The 23,591-nt window shown below is 42.9% G+C and overlaps 1 protein-coding gene across 1 annotated transcript; it reads left to right on the top strand.

Moving 5' to 3' along the window:
- The first annotated feature begins 3,336 nt into the window (after nt 1-3,336).
- Nucleotides 3,337-23,454, top strand: LOC126159287 (larval cuticle protein A2B-like). Its single transcript, XM_049916504.1, has 4 exons — nt 3,337-3,354; nt 8,692-8,919; nt 13,216-13,284; nt 23,215-23,454. Exons 1-4 carry the CDS (start codon nt 3,337-3,339, stop codon nt 23,452-23,454), a joined length of 555 nt encoding a protein of 184 aa, XP_049772461.1.
- Nucleotides 23,455-23,591: the final 137 nt, after the last annotated feature.

Raw genomic sequence — 23,591 nt, 5'->3', positions numbered from 1 at the left:
ATTTCTTTAAGTACTAGTTTCATAGACAAAGTGTTGCTGACGACCTCAAAACTGTATACCCCCATAAGCAATTTAGGATACCTAAAAATTAGTGTCCCTCTAAGGCAGTCTTTAAATGTTCCGAAACTCTGTTAAGCAAGGAGATGAGGCGCCTCTACTCCTAGAAAGATGCGCTCAACAGGATTGCTTGTGATGAGTACACACAATTTGATGAACTTATGAAGGTACTAAATGCCTTAACATGGGAGTGCGGTCAACCAATTAAAGAAAGACATCATTGTAAATTTTCCCGCTTATGGAAAATTTATGCCAGTCCCATTAACAATGGTAAACCAGCTAGCAGTGACGGTTTCCCTCATGCCAAGAGAGTAGTCACTTTCACCGACTTACAGTTTAGTCATCAGCATAATGCCCTTCTAAATGAGGGCTTAAAACATTCAACCACTAATGAATGACAAACGCACCAATGATCTAATTGCTGACTTTAAGCTGGCACTAGATTGTGCAGTCGATGATAATACGAGTATGTGAGCTTGTAAAGCCTGCGGTTTGATTGAGAAATTTTTTAATTCAAACAATACCAGTAGTGAACATTTAATTTTAAATTCAGTTAATAATAAGAAACTTAAGAAGCACGATGCCATAGTGGTGGGGGCAGATAAAAGCAACGCGACCATTGTTATTTATAAGGCAGACCATACATTCAAAGTTAAGCAGTTTTTCATCGACAGTGGTATTGAACAGATAGAATGTGACCCAACGCAATACACACGTGGGAAGAAGCAGCATACTGGTTGACTATTGTAGGAATGTACGGTCTCGGAATTTGAACAGTAAACCGCACCGTGATGCAGTATGCCGCTTTTATAGTGTCTGCCACTGGAATTGGCCGAGCATCTCAGCGACGCTTTCGCACTTATTAATCGAGCCTGCAGCGAAACGCCCTACTTTTCTGTCGATCTTCTCTATTGGAATGAAATTTTCACCCTGGAGCGGAGTGTGCGATGATATGAAACTTCCTGGAATATTAAAACTGTGTGCCGGATCGAGACTCGAACTCGGGACCTTTGGGTTTCCCGGGCAAGTGCTCTACCAACTGAGCTACCCAAGCACGACTCACGCCCCCTCCTCACTACTTTACTTCGGCCAGTACCTCGTCTCCTACGTTCCAATCTTCACAGAAGCTCTTCTGCGAAACTTGCAGAACTAGTACTCGTGGAAGAAAAGGTATTGCGGAGACATGGCTTTGCCCCAGCCTGTGGGATGATGGTTCTAGAATGAGATTTTCACTCTGCAGCGGATGTGCGCTGATATGAAACTTTCTACCAGATTAAAACTGTCTGCCGGACCGAGACTCGAACTCGGGGCCTTTGCCTCTATTTCTTCGCCTTCTCTATTTCTGCTATCAATCCAGTCTGACACGGATCCCAGACGAGCAGCTACGCCGAAGCATTTCTCAAACGAATATTTTCTAAGTTACCTCGTTTGGGTGGACTACACTATCTGAGGGTTCTTCCCCTGAATCTCAGTCTGGCATCTGTCTTGCCCGCAGTTAATAATGTGTGGTCGTTTTACCTGAAACTGCGCATGTGTCTAGATGTGGAATGAATGTGCCTGTATCCAGTGATTGTTCTGCAGTCGTGTAATCATACAAATGGGTACTTCTGCCAATATGTGCACAAAACTTTTCATTTGTTTATGTTGAGCGTCATCTACCAATTACTACACCGTCAAAGCTCTACATTTCTATACAGTTTTCTGACGCTGCGACTTCTCGTTATCCGACGGCACCATCCGCGATAAACCTTGTGGAATGGTTCGAATGGCTCTGAGCACTATGGGACTTAACTTCTAAGGTCATCAGTCCCCTAGAACTTAGAACTACTTAAACCTAACTAACCTAAGGACATCACACACATCCATGCCCGAGGCAGGATTCGAACCTGCGACAGTAGCGGTCGCGCGGTTCCAGACTGTAGCGCCTAGAACCGCTCGGCCACTCCGACCGGCAAACCTCGTGGAACTTCCGGCCCTATACACTAGGTCATTTGTATGTTTTGTGAAAAGTAATGGCCCTATAACACTCCCATAGGTTACGACAGCACATCTGAAAACTCCTTTGTGAATGAGATGCTGTATTGTATTTGCTAGAAACTCTTCAATCAAATCACACAGCTGGTTGCATTCCGTAAACACTTATTTTGTTCGTGTGTACAATGTGAACTATGTCTTTTCAAAGGCATGGACTAAAGGGGTTTTAGAGGGACAAATCGGTTTAGTATGGTGAAATTAAAGATATTAAACGACAGTCGACTAGGAACAGTATGTGTTAACCGATATCTCTGCTTCTACAGTCGTTGGTATTTTCTCGTGAGCAACAGGCATCGTCAAGACCACGAGCTGTTGGTGTGACGGGTGGCATAACTGGCAGGCGATGAAGACTAATGCTCTACGTTCCCTCGTGTTACCTATGAAATACTGTCTGTGTAGAGTAGACTCGCTCATACCTTAATGTATTACAGAACTGTCGGCTGAAATATTTAACACGTTACAGCGGGGGAAACTTAGGTTATTTTGAAAATACGGATACATTGCGACTCGTCACTTTAATTGTACTGTTTTCACAACAGGATTCCGAGCTTAAATTTCAGTCGCCAACTGGATCAATTAAAACCGCAAAGTGAAGATAGTTGTCGGCTGTAATTTTCTAGTGACATATTCACTGCATCCGCAAGTGAAAAACCGAAGATACAACCTATTATGCTGCAGTCTTTGCTTTCATCGTTTCAGTTGCAGATAGTACGACATATAGAACGAATAAAATACTGCACAAGACAATTGCACTGTGTTTCAAACAGTCAGCACATCGAGAAAATACGAAGAAGGTAATGTGAAGATGAAAGCAAAAAAGGAAAAATATTTTACTTGCTTTTCAAATGGCGAAGTTTAATACGCATCTCCGTAATGTCAACTAGTAAAAAAATGTGACATTGTCTACTTTGAATATCAGATATACTAACGTCCTTGAAATAAGACCAAATGATGTTCAGGTTCGAATTATTTCAGGTTACCATGGAATTTTATGTCTAGGTGAAACCATATATGAAGGAACTACGTACAAGGTCTTTCGTGCAACTTAAAGCTTTCGAAAACAGGACTGTTGTTTGTTATATATATTGTTAGTGCAACGTGGCTCGAAAACCAAACCAATTTTGTGAGTAATTTCCAACTACGAAGTTGGAGAGCTATTCACAATCAAACCCGACGGTTATTTTCTTAATTCCTATAAATACTGCATGTTTAAGCAATCTGTACGTCTCTAGCCCTCGTACCCGCATGACCAAGGGCTCCAAGGTGCGATGACACGAAAGGACGCGATCAACATATAACTGTTACGAGTTCTGAGAATGAAAATTTTTATCGCCAGAATTTTGGGCAACAAAACAGAGGCGATATTAGCATACACTTAATGATTAGTTTGTATGCCCTACACTAGGGTAGACTTTTAAAATTTTGGTATATTTTCTTGGGTTACCTCCCTCCCCCCCCCCTTCATTCTGTATAAAAATGAACTGTGCGAAATTTGAGCTCAATAGGATGAGAGGTTAGGGTATCCCAGCCCTTAAAAAAATCGAAAGATCTAGAAAAATATGATCAACTTCGTATATGGCATATGGCAAGTCCATTCACTTCCTAAAGTACTTTTTACTTTATGCTCCTTAAATGAAAACGCTTTCATTTACAGACCACATTGGTCGTGTGACGTGAAGGGTCGATGACCCCACGGCAGGTGGAGGAAGGACAGAGAAGGCCGATTCACCTCTTTCTGCGATCCTACGCGGGGCTCTCCATTGCTGGTTGAACTCTGAAGGGCTGGTAGCAATCGTTACAAATATAGTGTAGTCGTCTTCAGTTCATTTGCGTGGGTATATTTACTTGCTTGGATACTATTCCTATAAAATAACTGTAGGCAAGCTGCCATACGCAATACAAATGTTAATACACTGCGCAACGCGAGTAGAGGGTCACGTTTTCGAAACCCCGTAATTGTCTGCCATTGCGACCTAGAAGTTTAAAATTTGGCTCAAAAGTGCCTACAATCTTCCTCTGTACTTCTACAAAAGCGTGGTGCCTGCAACGTCACCCACGCGCTCGGCAATGCTACAAACAGCAAGGTACGACACACGCAAAACAAAGACTGGAGAACGGAAGTTCACGTGAGGTGTAAGGTGGGTTAATGATGTCACATTGGCACCAAAATTGTGCCCAACCTCACTGTGGACCTGTTATTCGTCTCACCTCCCTTTAACCACATTTCATCCCTTCTTTTGACGCCTATGCGATGGAGGTCAGATTCGCTATGCTCGACCTCGAAATCACGTGGTTTTGTTACATCTCACATGAACATCTATGATGTGTCTTTTTTTCGCATGTGTCAACACCTTGCTGTCTGAGGTGTTGCCGAGCCCGCGGATGACATCTCAGGGTGTCACACTTTTGTACCATTGCAGAAGACAATAGCCAAATTAAAACACTTTCAGCCTTCTAAATTTCCAGGTCTATTTTAATTTTGCTGCCAGTTCCAGCGTTTCACTATGCCATCTTCAGGCCCCCTGACCGATGTATAGGAAAATTCCACCTCTCGTAAAATCAAAACTGGGGCCAGCATACAGTCACTGGTATCCGTAGACCTCTTTATAGCAGAGCAATCCCTTGGGACCAACACCTGCAGGTGTTGCACAATGTCGTTTGGAAACTTCCTGGCGGATTAAAATGTAATTTTAATGTCCCACGAAGTTTCGGAACAGCATAAATTTCGGTACAAAGAGAAAGACCCAAACTGGTAATTGTACTGACCATTCTAAAGAGAAATAATTCTTCAGACATAATACGCTCTAATATCAGTTATTTTCGTGACACAATTATTGGAGCCCTACAAGGTTTCGTGTCCCACACTGTATCCAACACACGGTTTCGAACTGTCAGAAGTTTCAATAATATAACTCCTTTACGTACGAAAGCGGTACCAACTGTAACGTTGTTGTTCTTCGTTTGGGACCTTTACCTAGGTATATTAAGGGAAGAGATATAAAAAGAGTCAAATAAGAGCAACGTCCCGGGTTAGTTCAGGTAGCGTGGAAGTGTCTTAGAGACGCTGAATGAATCGCAGAGGGGGCAGGCCCGTTTCTCGAATCTAGGGCCCCGCACCACAAAAATTTAAGATTAAAAATATCTTTGTTTTAATTGTATGATGCTGGCACTCTCCAGGGGAACCAGATCTGTCATTGACTATATAATAACAGATTAGGAATTCAGGAAGGCTGTGAGGGACACGCGCGTATTCAGGGGATTCTTTGACGACACTGATCATTATTTAATCTGCAGTGAAATTGGGATTGTGAGGCCGAAAGTGCAGGAGGTCAGGTCCATATGTAGGAGGATAAGAGTGGAGAAACTTCAGGATAAGGAAATCAGGCACAAGTACATAACAGCGATCTCAGAAAGGTACCAGTTAGTTGAATGTAGTCAATTACAGTCATTGGAAAAGGAATGGACAAGGTACAGGGACACAGTACTAGAAGTGGCTAAAGAATGTCTTGGAATAGTAGTGTGTAAAAGTAGGATGAAGCAAACAGCTTGGTGGAATGATACAGTCAAGGCAGCCTGTAAAAGGAAAAAGAAGGCGTATCAAAAATGGCTACACACCAGAACCTAAGTAGACAGAGAAAGTTATGTCGAAGAAAGAAACAAAGCCAAACAGATAATTGCAGCATCCAAGAAGAAATCGTGGGAAGACTTTGGAAACAGGTTGGAGACTATAGGTCAAGCTGCTGGAAAACCATTCTGGAGTGTAATTAGCAGTCTTCGAAAGGGAGGTAAGAAGGAAATGACAAGTATTTTGGACAGGTCAGGAAAACTGCTGGTGAATCCTGTGGATGCCTTGGGCAGATGGAGGGAATATTTTGAAGAGTTGCTCAATGTAGGTGAAAATGCGATCAGTAATGTTTCAGATTTCGAGGTAGAATGGGATAGGAATGATGATGGAAATAGGATCACATTTGAGGAAGTGGAAAAAATGGTCAATAGATTGCAGTGCAATAAAGCGGCTGGGGTGGATGAAATGAAGTCGGAACTCATCAAATACAGTGGAATGTCAGGTCTTAAATGGCTACACAGCATAATTGAAATGGCCTGGGAGTTGGGACAGGTTCCATCAGACTGGACAAAAGCAGTAATCACACCAATCTTTAAACATGGAAACAGAAAAGACTGTAACAACTACAGAGGTATCTCTTTAATCAGCGTTGTGGGTAAAATCTTCTCTGGTATTGTTGAAAGGAAAGTGCGAGTATTAGTTGAGGACCAATTGGATGAAAATCAGTGTGGGTTTAGGCCTCTTAGAGGTTGTCAGGACCAGATCTTTAGCTTACGGCAAATAATGGAGAAGGGTTATGAGTGGAACAGGGAATTGTATCTATGCTTTATAGATCTAGAGGCACCAATGTTAGCACTGAATAGGGGATCATGGAGGAACTGTATAAGGGGGGCTATGCTCCAAACTGAACGCTGAAAGGCATAATCAGTCTTAAATGATGATGATGATGATGATGATGATGCTGGCACTCTTACAGTAGTAAAAGACGTAGACGCAGCTGTATTATGCGGGCTGATTCCTCTGAAATTTTCAGTGATCTGCTGATGTGAATGAAGTCAGCATTCACCCTGCAAACTCCACGCTACAAGCGTCAAATTCGCACTGATTCCTGCTGAATGGAAAGGTCACTAAGGCTTTTAAAAGCATTGTTAATGGAAATTTGGCAGTTCGAAGTGAGTGCGATTTCGTGGAAAGCTGATCTCGTGCGCACCTCATTTCATCCACGACACTTAAAAGTTTACGCCTTCCACAAACGCAGATACTTGAGCTCTTGAAGCTGGAGACATTGCCAGATAAGTTCATTTATTGACGACATATTTCGGGAAAAGTGCAAGGCGTCCTAAGATGCTCGCGTCTGACAAATAACTTACTGTCTCGTGACGTCATACAAGTTCACGTGACCTCTGTGAGCGTTACAGTAGGGAATTCAAAAGTCGTATAAAGAAACGTGTGCGTGTGTGGGCGTTTCCTAAAAATGGCTGTATATAATTATTGGCTGAATAATTATACTACTACCAACTACTTACGGCCACAATATTTTCTTTTTAATTGAAATACCGATTCATGCGTGGATGTGAATAAGGACTCTAAAGTACATACCTTAACAGGTATGAGCACTTGTTCATCCTCGATACTATGAAACAGATCTCTTCTACTGCAAGGTTTTTGCTTCCCATATTTTCGGTAGGAAGTATTGACCAAAACAAGAAAAAAGTCTAGTATACATATCGCCTAAAAAGAACAATTTAAGAGCTATTAACGCTTATTCGTCTTTTTGCTAATGTGAAACACATCTCTTCTACTGAACAAGTGTTCGAAACTATTAAGGTATGCATTTTAAAGCCTATGTTTAATGAACATTTTTTTCTTGTTTTTGTCCATACTACCTCCTCCCAAAATACGTAAAGCAAAGAGCTTACAGTAAAAGAGAAGTGTTTCACAGTATCGAAAACGAACAAGTGCTCATATCTCTCAAGCTATGCACTTTAGAGACCTTGTTTACTAGATACTTCTGTTTTGTTTTGATGTAAGGTTCAAAAATGGCTCTGAGCACTATGGGACTCAACTACTGTGGTCATAAGTCCCCTAGAACTTAGAACTACTTAAACCTAACTAACCTAAGGACATCACACACATCCATGCCCGAGGCAGGATTCGAACCTGCGACCGTAGCGGTCGTGCGGTTCCAGACTGTAGCGCCTTTAACCGCTCGGCCACTCCGGCCGGCTGTTTTGATGTAAGGAACCTGAACCTGTCCCTAAAGTTTGTCGATGTTATATGCGTACATACAATTGTTCATAGCTCTGTTAATTAACCGTGCTCAATATCGTAATGATTTAAATTCCCTTCACTTTTTAATTTCATAAAATCTTTACATTATACAATTGTGTAATAAAATTTCGTACTGTTAGATAATAAACCTTAACTACTCCGTTTAAAGCTTTTGATTCGGAAATTGCTCTAAAATGGTCTTTCCACTGTGAGGACCCAAACCACAAATTCAGCCTTCGGGTTTGAGCAGAAGATGTTACAAGAAAGACATTGTACTTCGTGGATGGGCTTGCAAATGTCCGACTGACCACATTCGAAAATCTACTTCCTGCAACAAAAATCTAGCGTAATGAGATCGACGTTACAATTTGAGAAATACGCGCCCATACTGAGGGAGCTAGACAGTCTCTCTTCCCACGCAGCATTCACGATAACGGCATTCAGAACAGTAGTAGAATGGAATGAGCACTATCTACTCTTCGCCACACATCGCGCTTGTGCTTGCCGAGAACGGTTTAGAGGATGTCCGTTTACTTCTGAAACACACTGTGCGAGCTATTGTACTTGGTTCGGTGTTAAAAATACCACTGTCCTGTTACGCTCAGATTCTGAAACACACTGTGTGAGTTATTGCACTTGGTTCACTGTCGCAAAACTCTGCCCAGCTACGTGCAGCTGATACAACAGAGTAAGTTATCTCGATTCAGCGTACGTAACCTGCCGCTGCCGCAACGGCGAGCCGTTTGTTCACCACCGTTGCACAGGTGGCGGGCCTGCGCCGAGCTTTCTGGCTGGGCGCGGCCGGGCGGCTTCGGACACAGCGGGTGATTCCCCCACCCCTCTACCCGGGGCGCGCGCCAGCCAGGGATGAGCCAGTGCCAGCAACTTGCACAACGCGCAGTCGGCTTTCGTATATAAGCTCCGGCCCGGTCACTCGGTGGTATCAGCTGAGGTCCCGACCCATCTCAACCACTACAGCCATGTCTCTCAAGGTAAGTTCCATTCTCTGCAGACCTTCAACTAGGATACAAACTTTTCAGTGCCAACGGTCTCAGCCCGATCGGAACTTTTCTTTTGGACTGGCGAAACTTCACACTTCGCTCGATAAAACACTTCGGTGCCTTATTGAGAACCTACACTGCCCTAGGGGAAATAGGTGAAATTGTGCGATAACTGACCCACAAAAATTGCATATAAGAGCAGTTTTCGAATTAGAAGCCTATAACGCAGAATGTAAAGACTGTTATTTAATTTCACACAAATTTTCTGTACAATCCATGATTTAAGGATTCGATGAGATTAGAATACTGAAAAGAATAGAAATCATTAAGACTATAAAGAAATTTTTTATAGCCAAGATCGCCTTCAAAACTGTTTTATTGACCTATTTCGACAGATAAGACTCATCTTCAGATCTTTAAAAACTTTTCGGTACGTCAGATTCGATTGATAATTCATTGCTCGTGCCATGTTCATCATAAAATGAACGCACAATGTAACATGACGTACAACCAAAACAGTTGTTAAAGGTCTGAAGATGGCATTTTACCTGTCGAAACTGGTCAATAAAAAAAGTTTTGAATGCGATTTGGCTATAAAAAATTCTTTGCATACATACTGATCGCTCCTTCTCATTATGAGAAACTTTAGTCATTAAGATATTCAACACGATTTATTAACATCGCTATATATTTTTTAAAGAAAAAGAACAAAACTTAGAGGTTCATGTCCAAGCATAAGTAAGTATTTAATTTTTTTATATAACTTATTGTAACGAGAAGCACAGTTTTAAATAGTGTCTGTTACTGGCTAATTGGTTTGCACCTACACGTCATACTAATAGAGCTACTTATAATAACTGAGTTTTTTAAATATCATGTTGAATACTGAGTGAAGCCGTAGCGTTGGATCAGTCTTCTAGCTTTGAAGATGGGACCTATTTTTGATCAACTTCAGGTCTCAAAATGACCTTTTTGCACTGCTGCTCACATGTGACAAGTACAGTCGTAAAGCGATCTCGGCTTTAGAAGAACGATCTGTGACGTTTTATGGGTTCTCGTTTGTATCAAAGGAGGTATGGAATGTATCGGCTTCCTGCTGAATCGATTTCAAACTGCCAAAATTCCGTTAACCATTCCTCTATAAGTCTTAGCTGTTTTGCCGACTGAAGCGCCACGTGTTTGACCGGAATCCACTGGGAATTTGACTCGAGGTAGCTACAGAGTTGAGAAGTGAATGCTGACTTCATTCATATCAGCTATCCACTAGAAAATTCAGGCGAAGAAGCCATTATAAGATTATTGCACCTACGTCTTTTACGAATATAAGAGCGCCCTCACCAGAGCATTAAGCAAAGACATTTTTTTAAGTATTATTGTGGTAAGAGACCTAGGCTAGAACTTAGCTAGCTTGCACGTACATGCGACGGTGAATAAGTTCACTTTCATCCTTCATCCTTCTTTCTTCATTTATGCGTTTTTACTCCAGTAAGGCCCTCTGCATACATTATAACGACATCTTGCGTAAGGCTAGTGGTCACCTCTAGCGCAGTGTAAACAGATCAAGACCAGTCGGTGTCATTGACAACTACCAAATTCTCCTGTATTCCAAGCCTGAAGAAGGCACAATTAGTCTGAAACCTGTCATTATGACAAAAATAACATATCTATATACTGTTCTTTGTTCATAAAAGCAAGCTACAAGATCACTGACGTGGTATAGCACGGAAAGAGGAACATATTCTGCTTTACATCTATATCTAAATTCCACATGTCACCTTCATGGTGAACTACCAATACCACAACTATTTCCCTTTTTGCTGTTCTATTCTCAAATGGTGCGCAGAAAGGACGACAAAAGGTCCGTATCATGGTCATTTTACAGAAGGTATGGGGAAACAGTAGTAAGTCACCTGACTCTTCTTGAAACGCACGCTCTCTGAGTTTCAACAGTAATATTTTTTACAACTTCTCTCTAGTAGCAGCCTAACAATGGAGTTTGAAGAGCATCTCCACAACATTTCGTGTTTACTCAACAAGAACCTGACGAAACGCACAGTTCTTCGTTGGATTTCCTCTATCTCCACTATTAATCCTACCGGAGAAAGATCCCAAACTAACGACCAATACTCAAGTATCGGTCGAGCGGATGATTTGTAAGCCTTGTGTTTCCGAATGATCCCGTGTCTGCAAGTCGCTGGAGCAACTTGCTGGCACTTTTCTTCGGATAGAATTGTTATCTTACCCGTGAACAAGGACAATGTTACTCTTGTGGTGGACAAGCGAGGTATTTTCAAAATATGCAGTGTGTAATATCAGGTCTATCTTATCACAGACTCGGTGCTGCCTCGACATAAAAGGTTGAGAGGGCCTCTCGTAACAACTTCCTGAAGAAAAGTTCCTTGCCGCAAGAGAATATCGAGAGTCTTAGCTCTTGTGCTGTCCCCTCCAGATTCTATGGTCTTCCGAAGATGCACAAGGAAGAGATTCTTCTTAGGTCTGTTGACAGTTGGCTGGTGCTCCTACATACTGTGTAGCAAAACACCTTGTTACTCTGTTAATCGCACTAGTAGTTCGATGTATACATTTCATTAGGAACTCAGTGGTTTTATTATGAGTAGGCTGATTACTTTTGAATAACTCTGATATCCGATATCGTCACTCTCTATCCACTTGCATCCCTCTGTCTGACTAATTACAGATAATTGTTTGTTTGGTGTTTCTATTTTGCCATGTGCTGAGTTCCGCTTACTTTTATTCAGTAGCCAGTTCCATGAGCAGACACATAGGGTGGTTTTTGTCACCTATTATTGACAGTCTTTTTATGGAAGATTTCGAGGAGCGTGCCCTGGGGTTGGCAACATTGACGCTTCCCTGGTTTTTTTATTGAAACATAGAACACCTTTGTTGTTTGGCCTGATGGAAGTGTGAATTTGCACAGCTGTTATATCAATTCCGTTGGTAGGCAACCAACTGACACTGATTTGCGTCTTCAGGCTAATAGTTGTCACTATCCGCTTCAGTGCGAAGGGGAACTTCTTACCTTGGATCATAGGGCCCACGTTATCGCAGACACTGAAAGCATATCAGCTGAGCTTCCCTATTCGGATGTGACCTTTTGCCAGAATAGTCAGAGAGAAAGATTGACCACACTTGTGATGCGCTATCGACTAACCGTGAATCGGTTGAGTGATGAAAATAACGAGTTAGCCCATAAATTCACGGCATCTTTGCCTTAGGCAGGTAGCATTTCCAACAGGATTGGTTGTATTCTGCGGAAATACCACCATGTCACATTAAGTCCCTTTTAGGATCTGTAAAGGATAATCTTCGTTTGTGGAAAGCTGGTGTCTTTCGTATTCCATACAGCTGTGGTATGTCATATGTTGGTGAGATCATCGAGATCGTGGAAAAGAGTTGCATAGAACATAAGGGTCACACACATTTACTACAGCCAAGTAAATCTTCTATTGCAGGGTATTGCCTTGGTACTGGTCAATCTATGGAATATAACAACGTAAAGAGTCTGGCGGGATTTTACAACTAATGGCATATTGTCATTACCGAAACAGTTGAGACTCGATTAGTTAGTGATCTTATTAATAGAGAGGAGGTTTTTGCTTAATGTCTGCATGGAATCCTACTATCTCTCCAGTAAAACAACAGAGGGAGAGAATTAATGCTACTTGCTCACCTGCTGGTAATTAGAAGGTGGGCAAAACAAAAGTGCGCCGGAAAATACTCACAATAACACCGACACGGGATTGACTCTAGTCAATGAACATCTTAAAAGAAGATGCTGGGTAATGGCCATCGTTGTCGTCGTCACAGCGCTATGCTCTATTTATCAAACTGCGAGATAGCAGTTCTGCCTCAGGGATAGCAGCAAGAGTATATTCAACGTTTTGCTGTAGCTCTTCCAGTCTGAGGGGATTATTTGAGTACATCCGATCCTCCAATTTTCCTTGCTCAGCTGTTAGAATAACTACCTCAAAACAGTAATGGTGGGGGGTTAGAGACTCGGTCCAAAACGTAGTTTTAAACTTTCAGGAAGTTTGAGACTCTTTGTTATTGCTGGATAAAATGTTCTCGGTTAACTTGCCACGTCATATACGCCGTTTTTCGCTTTATTTTACGACGCCTGTGAACAGAGTTTCCAGACGACCCCCTCAGACGCGATGTTGTACAACTCGGCGCTGCATGTGTTCGCAGGCTCTGCAGGTGTGTGTGCTGGCGTGCGCCGTGGCCGCAGTGGCTGCCGCCCCCGGCTTGCTGGCTGCCCCCGCCGCCCCCGTCGTCGCCGCCGCCGACGTCGAGTTCGACCCCCACCCCCAGTACAACTTCGGATACAGCGTACAGGTACGTACTGTCCGGCAGTGGCAGCGACTGCGAGTGTGCAATGTCACGTGTTGTAGTCACTACAGTGTGCACCTTTTTAAGAACATCTTCAAGAGTGTAGTCACGACAACATTGTACGGAGTCGTGCTGAAAAGTGATGCCACCGAATTTTTTATCTCGTTCTCAACGTCGCTTGAGGTATCACATATTTCTCGGTCGACTTTCCCGCTTCCCTGGCGTGGGAAGCGAGAACGCTACCGCACTGCTCGCGTATCATGTCGTTTCTGGAAACCCAGAATCTACTCTGTAGGAATCAACATGGATTCCGGAAACAGCGATCGTGTGAGACCCAACTCGCTTTATTTGTTCATGAGACCCAGAAAATATTAGATACAGGCTCCCAGGTAGATGCTATTTTCCTTGACTTCCGGAAGGCGTTGGATACAGTTCCGCACTGTCGCCTGATAAACAGAGTAAGAGCCTACGGAATATCAGACCAGCTGTGTGGCTGGATTGAAGAGTTTTTAGCAAACAGAACACAGCATGTTGTTCTCAATGGAGAGACGTCTACAGACGTTAAAGTAACCTCCAGCGTGCCGCAGGGGAGTGTTATGGGACCATTGCTTTTCAAAATATATATAAATGACCTAGTAGATAGTGTCGAAAGTTCCATGCGGCTTTTCGCGGATGATGCTGTAGTATACAGAGAAGTTGCAGCATTAGAAAATTGTAGCAAAATGCAGGAAGATCTGCAGTGGATAGGCACTTGGTGGAGGGAGTGGCAACTGACCCTTAACATAGACAAATGTAATGTATTGCGAATACATAGAAAGAAGGATCCTTTATTGTATGATTATATGATAGCGGAACAAACACTGGTAGCAGTTACTTCTGTAAAATATCTGGGAGTATGCGTGCGGAACGATTTGAAGTGGAATGATCATATAAAATTAATTGTTGGTAAGGCGGGTACCAGGTTGAGATTCATTGGGAGAGTCGTTAGAAAGTGTAGTCCATCAACAAAGGAGGTGGCTTACAAAACACTCGTTCGACCTACACTTGAGTATAGCTCATCAATGTGGGATCTGTACCAGATCGGGTTGACGGAGGAGATAGAGAAAATCCAAAGAAGAGCGGCGCGTTTCGTCACAGGGTTATTTGATAACCGTGATAGCGTTACGGAGATGTTTAGCAAACTCAAGTGGCAGACTCTGCAAGAGAGGCGCTCTGCATCGTGGTGTAGCTTGCTGTCCGGGTTTCGAGAGGGTGCGTTACTGGATTAGGTATCGAATATATTGCTTCCCCCTTCTTATACCTCCCGAAGAGATCACGAATGTAAAATTAGAGAGATTCGAGCGCGCACGGAGGCTTTCAGACAGTCGTTCTTCCCGCGAACCATACGCGACTGGAACAGAAAAGGGAGGTAATGACAGTGGTACGTAAAGTGCCCTCCGCCACACACCGTTGGGTGGCTTGCGGAATATAAATGTAGATGTAGGTAGATCCCGGGTTGCAGCATGATTTTTGAGCAGTTTCAAAAAGTTAGAATCAATAGTAAAATATAGTGATTTTTTGTCGTATTCGACGCCTTGCCAGTTTGGAGAAAACCAGCAAACGGTGGCCCGAAGAAATTTTCTTTTATTTCCCCGTTTGACTTAATATTTCGATTCTATTTTTCTTGAAATTGAGTCAAAAATTTTCAGTCTTCGTTCGATTTGCACGTTGATTACAGGAAATAACAGGTATAAAAAATCGAAAAGCGGTTAGTTCAGCAACCGCTTGTTCTGAGCGATTTTAACAGTCAGGTTAAATTTGGTGCGGTAACAAACCGATTAACCGAAACCCGGTTATTTAAGCGATGACCGCCATCCCTAGCGTGGAATGTAATTACGTCGGTGTGTGAGAATCAGCGGGGTGTAATCGAGTTTCTGAAAGTACGGATTCGAAGGGTTCGTTCACACACGGAGCACTTTCTCCTTCAACATGACAGCGCTGCATCTGCTACAGTCCGACACCTTGGGTTACTTATCATCGATCATCCTCCACACAGTCTCGACTCGGCACCCATCCGATTTTCGTTTGCTTCCAAAACTTAAAGAACTTCACTTGGCTAGTGATGATTACGCAATATCTGAGAGTGACAGCATTGATAATGACGAATGTAGAATCACAGAACAGGAAGTGATCCACACCATTCAAAAGCTCAAAAACAACAAGGCAGCAGGCGAGGACCAGATATCAGCAGAGATGTTAAAAGAGGGCGGAAGCAAACTACACAAAGAAATTTATAACCTTATCACAATGATATGGAAAACTGAAACGCTGCCTGAAGATTGGAAAACTGCAATAATTTGTCCCATACACAAGAAAGGAAACAGAATGGAATGTGGAAATTACGGAGGAATCAGTTTGCTGAACGTAACATACAAAATCCTGTCAATGACCATTCTGGAAAAACTTAAACCTTACGCGGAAAACATTATTCAAGATTACCAGGCTGGATTTCGAATAGACCGCTCCACAACAGATCATTTGTTTACCATACGACAGATCTTTGAGAAATACTGGGAATTTAACAAAAACATCCACTGTCTCTTCATTGACTTCCAGTGAGCCTACGACAGCATCTACAGAAGTAGCCTCTACAACACCTTACGAGAATTTAGTATACTCAGTAAAATCATCAGGATGATACAACTGTGCATGGATGGCTCCTAGGCAGCAGTGAAGTTCAGAGGATCCATATCCCCCACCTTTGCAATTAAAACAGGCTTACGACACGGAGACGCTCTTTCATGTGTCCTCTTCAACCTTGCATTAGAGAAAGTGGTTCGGGAGAGTAATTTACAACTATACAATGGTCTCCGATTCAAACACAGTGAAGTAAAACTCCTGGCTTATGCAGACGATATAGTGTTGCTGAGTGAAACTGAAGAAGAACTGAAAGACATGTACAGATCTCCCAGGCATAGTGCCAGCAAAATCGGGCTTTTGATTAGCCAAGAGAAAACCGAATATATGGAAATAGATCGAGTCATAAACCCAAATCCTTACTCTGAAATTGACCAACATTCTAAATTCAGAAAAGTTCTCCAGTTTAAATACCTTAGGTCACGTTTCAACAGTAAAAATATAACAATGGATATAAATGAAAGAATAGCCTCAGGGTCAAGACGTCTGTACTCACTAATCAATCCACTCAAAAGTAAAGCTTTGTCAATCACCACAAAGATGATGATATACAACAGTATTATCTGCCCCATAGTAGCGTACGGTTCATAAAGCTGGACGCTTACAAAGAATGAAAGACAAAAACTGAATGTTTTTGAAAGAAAAGTAATGAGAAAAATCTGGGGACCTGTGTTGGGGAAGGAGAATGGCGTATGGAGAATTCGAAAGAACAATGAAATTTATCTGTTAATGAAGCAACCCACTATCATCAAGAAATTAAAAAGTAGGAGACTGAAATGGGCTGGACATGTGGCTAGAATGGAAAACAACAGAATCACCAAGAAAGCATTTGAAGGAACTCTCCAGGCAACAAGACCATTGGGCCGACCTTGTACAAGGTAGAAAGATGACATAGAGAAGGACATCGCAGTATTAGTAATTTCCGCAGGGCGGAGAGAGGCTGCGAGAGACAGAAGACGGTGGAAGCAGATCGTTGATGCAGCGCGTGGTCTACAGGGCCTGTGATCGGTGAGAAGAGAGAGAGAGAGAGAGAGAGAGAGAGAGAGAGAGAGAGAGTGATGAAGCGGTGCAAGCAGATGTGGGATTGTGGCTCCGTCAAACGAGTCAAACATTCTACAACGACAGTGTCAATAAACTGGTCTCTCGGTGGGAGAATTGTGTCCGTCTTCTGGTTGACTATTGAGAAATAAATATGTAGACGTAAAGAATAAAGATATACAATATCAAGAGCGTTTGTTTTATTCAAAGAGCTTTAAGAGCGTATGAGACATGCATTTATCTCTGAAAACTAAATGGGAGTACTTAAATGAACAGCTATCGTAGCCGTTATCCTCTGCCTAATTTATCTGGGACGGAGATGCAACAGAATCGTGTGGGAGTGTGCCTAACACTCACCGTATTAAACGGAATTGGGTGCGTGAGGCGTGTGATAGAGACGCCCGCAACCGGCATGTGGTAAATTTTATTCATTCTCTCGCACGTGCAAGGGAGAATGGAGACTCAGGCCCTACTAGAGATATTTTTCATTCACATTGCGCAAAGGAAATACGTCTCCGTTTATCCCAAAGGGGAATTTACTGAAGTAAGTGAAAATCACCTAGGGCTCACCAGGCTCTGAGGTTCTTACTTCTTACTTGTTGGATTGATCCATTCGACGATTGGGGGGGGGGGGGGGGCGGATTTTTTTGAATTGAAAAGGAGAGAAATAAACATCACTGTAAATTTGATATGCATATAATGGAACAAGAGGCAAGGGCCTTGCCGCAATGGATACACCGGTTCCCGTCAGATTACCGAAGTTAAGCGCTGTTGGGCGTGGCCGGCACTTGGATGAGTGACCATCCGGCCACCATGCTCTGTTACCATTATTCGGGGTGCACTCAGTCTCGTGATGCCAATTGAGGAGCTACTCGACCGAATAGTAGCGGCTTCGGTCAAGAACACCATCATTACGACCGGGAGAGCGGTGTGCTGACCCCACGCCCATCCTATCCGCATCCTCCTCTGAGGATGACACGGCGGTCGGATGGTCCCGGTAGGCCACTCGTGGCCTGACGACGGAGTGCTATATACTGGAACAATGGAGAAATGTACAAGGTGGGGCTAACAATTAATGCTTGGAAAATAGAGTCTTTATTTACACACGACTGCACGAAATCCACGTGCACATGCCGTAACGAATTCGATAAGGTAGCGAACGTAACTGTGGGAACTGAACACGAGCAAACGAGAACGTGAGGAATCCTAGTCCTCTGTACATGCATTACCGATAAGAAGGTTATCTGACTGAATGTATCGCACACCGCCTAAGGAAGCGAGAGCTAAGAAGAAGGAGTAGACAAAGGAAAAACGGGTGGCAGCGCCTTCTGTCTGAAGTGCAGTACAAACGTTAAGAAATACCATCACACGCTTTGTCGTAACGGTAAATGGAGTGAATTACTAAGAAGCAACAAGGGGAAGAGAGAGTAATCGTCTGATGGACACTGCACACGTGGAGCAATCGTTTTACACAAAAGTAATAAATGGTATAACGAGTCACTGGAAAAGATTTGGAGGAGAAATGAAATAGACGTGACCGATAAATTGAAACCGAGGAGGGAGCTACACCTGAGCAATGAGATTAACACTGCTACCTGCCATTAGCGCTCAGGGTGCAGCACGGCCCAACGGACAAGCCCTCTACTTACAAACTGCATTATAGGAATACTCATAAAAATTTCACACGCAAAATTAACATTACACAATTCATTGCAAAAAGGTGCAGCTAATGGTGCTGATACCATCAACATAGACTGATTTCTAAATCAAACCGCATCTCGAATGACCTAAATTAGTCGTGCTCTCAGCACACGATACTCACCCACCGACGACTGGAACAACAGTGTTTTAAAAAGGCTCCTCTCTGTCTCCCTAAAGCGTAAGGTTGTTCTTCCTCCCACGCTGCCATTGAGAACCGATCGGTGACTGCGCACGGGATTAGGGGATCAGAAACCGAATTTTTACCACAACTTCTAGCCCAACACAGCACGTGATTTGCTGGTTCTGTTTGAACAAACAACATAACGGCTGTAAAGTATCAGCAAAACAAAGAAAACATGGTTGGGAGTGCTACATAGAAGAGTAGGAAATGATCCTCTTTGGCAGAAGGAAGAATTCTGAAACTAACCTCCCGTAACCACTGCAGAATTGGGAGATGGCTCTGAGCATTATGGGACTTAACATCTGAGGTCATCAGTCCCCTAGAACTTAGAACTAGTTAAAACAAACTAACCTAAGGACATCACACACACGTCCATGCCCAAGACAGGATTCGAACCTGCGACCGTAGCAGTCGCGTGGTTCCGGACTGAAGCGACTAGTAACGCTCGGCCACGGCGGCCGCCGTAACCACTGCAGAGACAATTGCGGGAAAATGGCATCCACTGTATGTCCGCCATCAGACTAACAAAATAAAAAAAATAAAAAAATCTTCTCCATGTTGAACAGAGAGTAACAGAGCTCTCAAGGTGTACAAGATAAAATTAACGTTACAATATTATAGAAACCAATAAAAATGTGTATGTATGTAAGACGGCATTACAACATCCTTCTTACAAGTTTTCACATAAGAAATTCGGAGGCATTACTTTTCAGCATACCCTTGTAACTGTGACTGTATTGTATTGTATATTAACTGGGGGCCTAGAAACGACGGAGAGGCTCCGTCCCTGCCGCAGCCGCAGTGGTCCACAACCCCACGACGACTACCGCAGTCCACTTCACCCATCCGCCGCCCCACACTGAACCACTCTTGCAGGGTTATTGTGCGGTTCGGCTCCCGGTGGACCCCCCCCCCCCCCCTCTTGGAACGTCTCACACCAGACGAGTGTAACCCCTATGTTTGCGTGGTAGAGTGTAGAGTGATGGTGGTGTACGCATACGTGGAGAACTTGTTTGCGCAGCAGTTGCCGACATAGTGTAGCTGAGGCGGAATAAGGGGAACCAGCCGGCATTTGCCGAGGCAGACAGAAAACCGCCTAAAAACCATCCACAGATTGGCTGGCTCACTGGACCTCGACCCAAGTCCACCGGGCGGATTCGTGCCGGGGACCATGCGCTCCTTTCCAGTTCGGAAAGCCGTGTGTTAGACCGAACGGCTAACCGGGTGGGCAACTGTGACTGACTCTTTGATCTTCCAGCGACCTGAATATATTAAATCGTCATCGCTGTAGTACTCAGGTACTTCTGCAGTAATGTCGGACAGGTCCCAAATTTGTGTGCACGCAGTGTCAGTAGCTGCTGTATCAATAATTTATTAATACTGCTACTGTCTGCATTACCTACATCAAAATTATATAATACAGGAAAAAGGCCTGTTCATACATTAGACAATACTTTAACTGGGCGGTGTATGGATACACAAGAACATGCCATTTAAGCTGGCCTTTTGTGCTTAACCTGTTAAAGTTTTGTCCAAGTCTAATGTACGAATCAGGTACTTTGCTGCATTTTGCAGTTTTGATGTAGATAACATATAGGGTTGATCTAGAAACAAATGATGATGATTGTGTACATATCCTGTAAATTAATGCTGTTTTATCTTACTATACATTAGTCATATTCTATGTATCCCGTAAAGAGCGGTCTCTGGGATATGGGAAGAAGGCAAAGCTATACACATAACTTAAGTGTAATAAAGTGAAATGACGTTACGTCACTCTATTACATTGCTTTAAATTTACGAGTTCCTTCGAAGATGTTCTTCAGTGAAGTAGATGGAGTTGACCAACAAAAACGTCTGATTTAGCCTTAAACTCAATTACGTATTCTACATGTCATCAACGAATGTATGAGTTTTGAATTTGTTCTCAAAACACCCTGACGATGTCCCAGCAGGACAGTCTAGAATTCACAACAGATATAATTCTCGTGGCAGTCTCCTGGATTCTGAAATTATCCCTAGAAAAATTTCCCTAGAAAACGGTTCCATAACGTACTAATCAATGGATAAAATGCAGAATAGTATCTTCATTTTTAAAGCCCCTATAGCTGAAACAAGGCGCTTCATTAATTCTACGCAATGGATTTACCAACTGGGGTTATGGTCCGTGTGTAGTCCCATTGTTTCAGAAATATATTTTTATGTCTTGAGAAACCCGCGACAAATGTGGAACTGTGTCTGCTGAGACTTGTCAAAATTTAATGATAATCCATTTGCCTTGAACCATCTGCTGAAATTTCCGAATATTTTATAAGCTGCCTTTGGAGCAAGAGGACTGCTGCTATTTTTAATCCTATGCTTGTATTATCTGCGGTATGTACAAAATTTCCGTCTTCTGAAACTGGAAGTGGAAGGTTGTATATCACAAACAATGATGGGCCCATAATTGATCCTTGTGGTACACCACATTGTAGTTTAGTAATGTCATGTTTCGCAGTCATTTTCACGGTTATTTTATCGATATGGTGTGGAACAGTCAGATTACAAGATATATATACACACATGAATAGTGCTAATATTAATATTACTGAAATTATTAGTTCTACACATGCAACTACATTTAGAGGTACAATTTTTTACCAGTTTTGAAACAGAAACTCGTCCACGAAATAGAAGAAGTTGACTAAAAGAAAAAACTCACTATATCCAGTTCTGTACACCGAAGAGTCATACCGACAATTGATGTAGCATATGAACAGGCTCAGTTGAAACGTCCCCTTAGAAAAATTTATACATGACTGTGCTTAAACTGACACACAATATTTTTAGCGCAACGCAATCTGACTTTCAGAAATCCGTACAAAGGAATGGCCCTGATTAACATTAAACTGTACCTTTCACAAATCACTTACCTCACAAAAATCTTCGTTACTCGAACTACTGCAATGCAGCGAGCGCCACTACTGCCAGCTAAATAAAAGATTCAAACTACGGAAGGCACTAACTACTAGTAGGCATAGTTAGCAAATGAAAGATTTTAATAGAGAACAAACAATGTATTTACCTTAATATTCATAATTGACATCCAGTCTTACAAATTTCAAAACTCCGCCATCTCTCTCCCCACATCCACCACTGCTGGCGGCTCACCTCCAACTGCGCAACGCTACGCGCTGTTCACATCCAGCTGCCGCTGCCAAACACTACAATGGCAGACAACAATGCAAACTAGCCACAGACTGCACACAGCACAGCCAGTGATTTTCTGAAATTTGTAAGACTGGATGTCAATTATGAATATTAAGGTAAATACATTGTTTGTTCTCTATTAAAATCTTTCATTTGCTAACTATGCCTACTAGTAGTTAGTGCCTTCCGTAGTTTGAATCTTTTATTTAGCTGGCAGTAGTGGCGCTCGCTGCATTGCAGTAGTTCGAGTAACGAAGATTTTTGTAAGGTAAGTGATTTGTGAAAGGTACAGTTTAATGTTAATCAGGGCCATTCCTTTGTACGGATTTCTGAAAGTCAGATTGCGTTGCGCTAAAAATATTGTGTGTCAGTTTAAGCACAGTCATGTATAAATTTTTCTAAGGGGACGTTTCACAGTTAACAGGGTAGATGTCCTCAATTTTTTTGGGTGTTCACATTGATGACAACTTGAACTGGAAGAAGCATATTACTGAGCTTCTTTTGCTCTTCATATAATCGCTAGTCTTGGTAATACACAGATCAGCCCCCTAACGTACTTTGCATATTTCCACTCAATAATGTCTTATGGAATAGTTTTCTGGAGGTAACTCACAACTTAGACATTAAGTACTGATTACACAAAAGAGAGCAGTGAGAATAATTAATGGTGTTCACCCAAGGACTCCTATTTAAGGAGTTAGGTATTTTAACTGCACCATCAGACTACACATATTCGCTAATGAAATTCGTTATAAATAATCCATCTCAATTCATGAAGAAGAGTGATGTTCATACGTACTACACTAGAGGGAAAAATGACCTTTACTATCCGTTATTGAAGCTGTCAGTTGCTCAAAAAGGAGTACATTATTCAGCAACAACAATCTTTGACACTTGCCCAACAACATAAAGTGTCTCGCAGGTAGCAGATCAAGTTTCAAATTCTGAGTGCTCCTTGTTATGTGACTGAGATGCCTGAGGATAGGCTTTGGTCTAAACAGGTAGTTTTAATAAAGCGACATAGAGCAGTCGAGCCCAATCATTATTTTTCAACAAATCTCTCAGTCTTCTTGGTGGTGCAGTTTTCGACAAGTGTCTGTGTAGTGTGACGAGTAGCGGAGGCGGGCAGTAAGAGCGCCGTGTGTCGGCAGGACGCGCTGACGGGCGACTCCAAGTCGCAGCAGGAGTCTCGTAGCGGCGACGTCGTGTCCGGCAGCTACTCGCTGGTGGAGCCCGACGGCGCGCTGCGCACCGTCCACTACTCGGCCGACCCCGTCAACGGCTTCAACGCCGTCGTGTACCGCGGCGTCGGCGTCGCGGCGCCCCCGGAGCGCGTCGTGGCCGCCGCTGCCGCCCCCGCAGTTGCTGCCGCCAACGCACTCCTAGCCTAGGCTCTCGCCGTGTACCCTGCTGCCAATAAACGTTCTCGTTCCTAGCAAATACACTCTCTTTTATTTCAAATTACCCATGTACCTAGTCAGTAAGACTCATCTTCCTGGCCGTTCCTCTATTAGACACCTTGTTAATC

This window comes from Schistocerca cancellata, chromosome 2 (genome assembly GCF_023864275.1).
Source record: "Schistocerca cancellata isolate TAMUIC-IGC-003103 chromosome 2, iqSchCanc2.1, whole genome shotgun sequence".
NCBI classification, from domain to species: domain Eukaryota; kingdom Metazoa; phylum Arthropoda; class Insecta; order Orthoptera; family Acrididae; genus Schistocerca; species Schistocerca cancellata.
The sequence above is the reverse complement of the archived record's forward strand: the minus strand, read 5'-3'. Positions and strand labels throughout refer to the sequence as shown.